Source organism: Cherax quadricarinatus, unplaced genomic scaffold, assembly GCF_038502225.1.
Source record: "Cherax quadricarinatus isolate ZL_2023a unplaced genomic scaffold, ASM3850222v1 Contig1075, whole genome shotgun sequence".
Taxonomy (NCBI): Eukaryota; Metazoa; Arthropoda; class Malacostraca; order Decapoda; family Parastacidae; genus Cherax; species Cherax quadricarinatus.
Window position 1 is genome coordinate 80,152 of NW_027196101.1, and position 3,203 is coordinate 83,354.

General features: G+C 40.0%; 1 protein-coding gene across 1 annotated transcript; it reads left to right on the plus strand.

The window, feature by feature from the left end:
• Nucleotides 1-1,144, plus strand: LOC138851577 (uncharacterized). Its single transcript, XM_070080827.1, has 3 exons — nt 1-135; nt 392-537; nt 633-1,144. Exons 1-3 carry the CDS (start codon nt 105-107, stop codon nt 1,044-1,046), a joined length of 591 nt encoding a protein of 196 aa, XP_069936928.1. The 5' UTR covers nt 1-104; the 3' UTR covers nt 1,047-1,144.
• The last annotated feature ends 2,059 nt before the right edge of the window (nt 1,145-3,203 follow it).

The following is a 3,203-nucleotide window of genomic DNA, read 5'->3' on the forward strand; positions in this document are numbered from 1 at the left end:
CTCCTGGCTGGTAAGGCCCTCTCTGAGTTGTATATAAGAGCCCGCTGAAGCTGTCTTCCCGCAAAAGATAGAGGCTGACCTCTCCATAGCCTTTTACTCTCATCATGGCGAAGGAAGCAGGCATTCTCGATTCTGGTAAGCGAGACATTTTATTTTGCTAAAAACTTCTCTTTGAATATTAACGAAACAAACGAGAGCAAGAGACTTATAATAATTTTTAAAGTTGAGTCTCTTTTTTCAACAGTTTTCACAGCACCAGTCAGAATTTGTAAAGTTTTTGATTTTATCGGCTGGTAGATTGGATACTTCTCTTTGAATATTAACGAAACAAAACGAGCGCAAGAGACTTATAATAATTTTAAAGTTGAGTCTCCTTTTTTTTCTTCAACAGTTTTCACTGGGCCAGTCAGAATTTGTAAAGTTTTGATTTTATCGGCTGGTAGATTGGAAGGGAAGGAACACACCGGCTTCAAACTCCTAAAGCGGTGTCATTGTGATGATAGCAGGAAACGCAAACATAGGCTTCCTCAGGAAAGGGTATGTCTTTTCTATGTTCCCTCCTTTGGTAGATTAGAGACGAGTCCCACTCCTTTATTTGAAAGTGATAAATATGTTCTCTTTATGACTTACAGCCTGTGGAAGATGGGATCAGTTCATCTGATATAGAGGAGCCTATGAAGAAAGAACCAGATCTCGACAACGATGAAACGCAGAGCCTTCCCTCATGTCAGTCTGATGACCTCGTTGTGGACCTCTCTACGCTCACTGCTCAATCTGATGACTCTGTTGAGGTCACTGCCGCAGCAGGTGCTGAACAAACTGGCGACCTTGAAGCGCACCCTGACGGTCAGTCGGAGAAGGAAGGGAAAACCCCCGACGTGAGAGTAAATGCTGGAGACGCAGTAAAGCCAGCAGAAGGGGTAAAGCCGGCAGAAGGGGTAAAGACGGCAGATGATGATGATGTACCTGAAAAGGAAATCATTTTCGAGCGGGAGGTTATCAATCTTACAGAAAGTGAACAGGAGGAGCGCAGTCATTCAGTCTAACCAGTAAAACTCGCACAGTTTCGCCCCTTTGCTCGCGCTAAAAAACTTTGCACAGCTTTTGCCCTTTTGTATGTGAATTAATAAAAATATTGACAAACTCTGATTTTTATTTACATATAACTATATATTACTATCTTCTCTAGTCTAAACATATATATATATATATATATATATATATATATATATATATATATATAAACAATATCGCACCACTTAAGCCTCTCCCCATCTGAGAGGAAAATGTATATGTCAAAGTTCCTATAAGAGCTCTATCAGCACAAAGGTCTTCCCTAGATGGCCTCTCTCACTGCTTTAAGCCTCCCCCACCTGGAAAGATCTAGCAGCTGGCAAGAATAAACACTACCGTAGTACCCGGAAGAACCTTTTTTTTTTTGCCGAGGTACGGACGGGCGAGCAACACTCCCTCGGGGGACCAGCTAGCCATCCATTACCGCGTTCTTTAAACCCAGCAGTGTTGTTGTGAAGTAGCAACAGTCGCGTCAGTGAGTCGCAGGCCCGGGAAAGGGGGGGGGGGGACTCCCTCGGAGATGGTAAGCTTGTACCCAGTCACCTGAATCCTTTGTACTGTCTCTCCCATCTATCAGAGTGATTGAGTTTGGGGAGTCAAAAGTGATCATTACCCTACCTTCTTATAATTAGTAATTACACAGAAATAAGCCTCTCTCTCTCTCTATCCCCTTGGGGGATGTTTAAACATATTAAATCTTGTACCCCTGACAGCACCTGAGCTTATGAAGACCAACCCATTATCACATTCTTTTTCCACACTCATTATCCTGGGAATCTGCCCACCTGCACACCTGAATCCTTTTTTGTACTGCCTCTCCCATCTATCAGAGTGATTGAGTTTGGGGTGTCAGAAGTGATCATTACCTACCTTCCTATACTTAGTAATTACACAGAAATAAATCTCTCTATCCCCTGGGGGATGATTAAACATATTAAACTTGTACCCCCTGACAGCACCTGTGCTTATGCAGACCACCCATTATCACATTCTTTTCCACACTCATTATCCCGGAATCTGCCACCTGCACACCCGAATCCTTTGTTCTACTTTATGTACCTACTTATTAATGCATAGGAATAAGTCTCTCTATCCCCTTGGGCCATGATTAATCATATTAAACAATTACCCTGTCATGCAAACCCCATCATTATCGCATTTTCCATGGTCATTATCCGGCAGTGTTCCTAGATCGACCAATATATACTACTAATTGATAACAATAACTACTTAATACTAGGTGAAAAATTGATAAGAATAACTACTTAATACTAGGTGAAAAATTGATAAGAATAACTACTTACTACTAGGTGAAAAATTGATAACAAGAACTACTTAATACTAGGTGAAAAATTGATAACAATAATTACTTACTACTAGGTGAACCAGAGATACCAATAACTACTTACTACTAGGTGAACAAGTGATAACAATAACTACTTACTACTAGGTGAACAAATGACAACAATAACTACTTACTACTAGGTGAACAAGGGATAACAAACACTACTTACTACTAGGTGAACAAGTGATAACAATAACTACTTACTACTAGATGAACAAGTGACAACAATAACTACTTACTACTAGGTGAACAAGTGATAACAATAACTACTTACTACTAGGTGAACAAGTGATAACAATAACTACTTACTACTAGGTGAACAAGTGATAACAATAACTACTTACTACTAGATGAACAAGTGACAACAATAACTACTTACTACTAGGTGAACAAGTGATAACAATAACTACTTACTACTAGATGAACAAGTGACAACAATAACTACTTACTACTAGGTGAACAAGTGATAACAATAACTACTTACTACTAGGTGAACAAGTGATAACAATAACTACTTACTATTAGGTGAACAAGTGATAACAATAACTACTTACTACTAGGTGAACAAATGACAACAATAACTGCTTACTACTACGTGAACAAGTGATAACAATAACTTACTACTAGATGAATATCTTACCAGACGCTGCCACGTGTTGATGTGTAGTGATGCTTTCCCCAGGTTCATGGGTCCAGGAGTCCATCTGTGTCCCCTCAGATATTCTCCCTTCCCCACATCCTAACCTATACTTCCTATCCTACTCTCAGGTTCATGGGTCCAGGA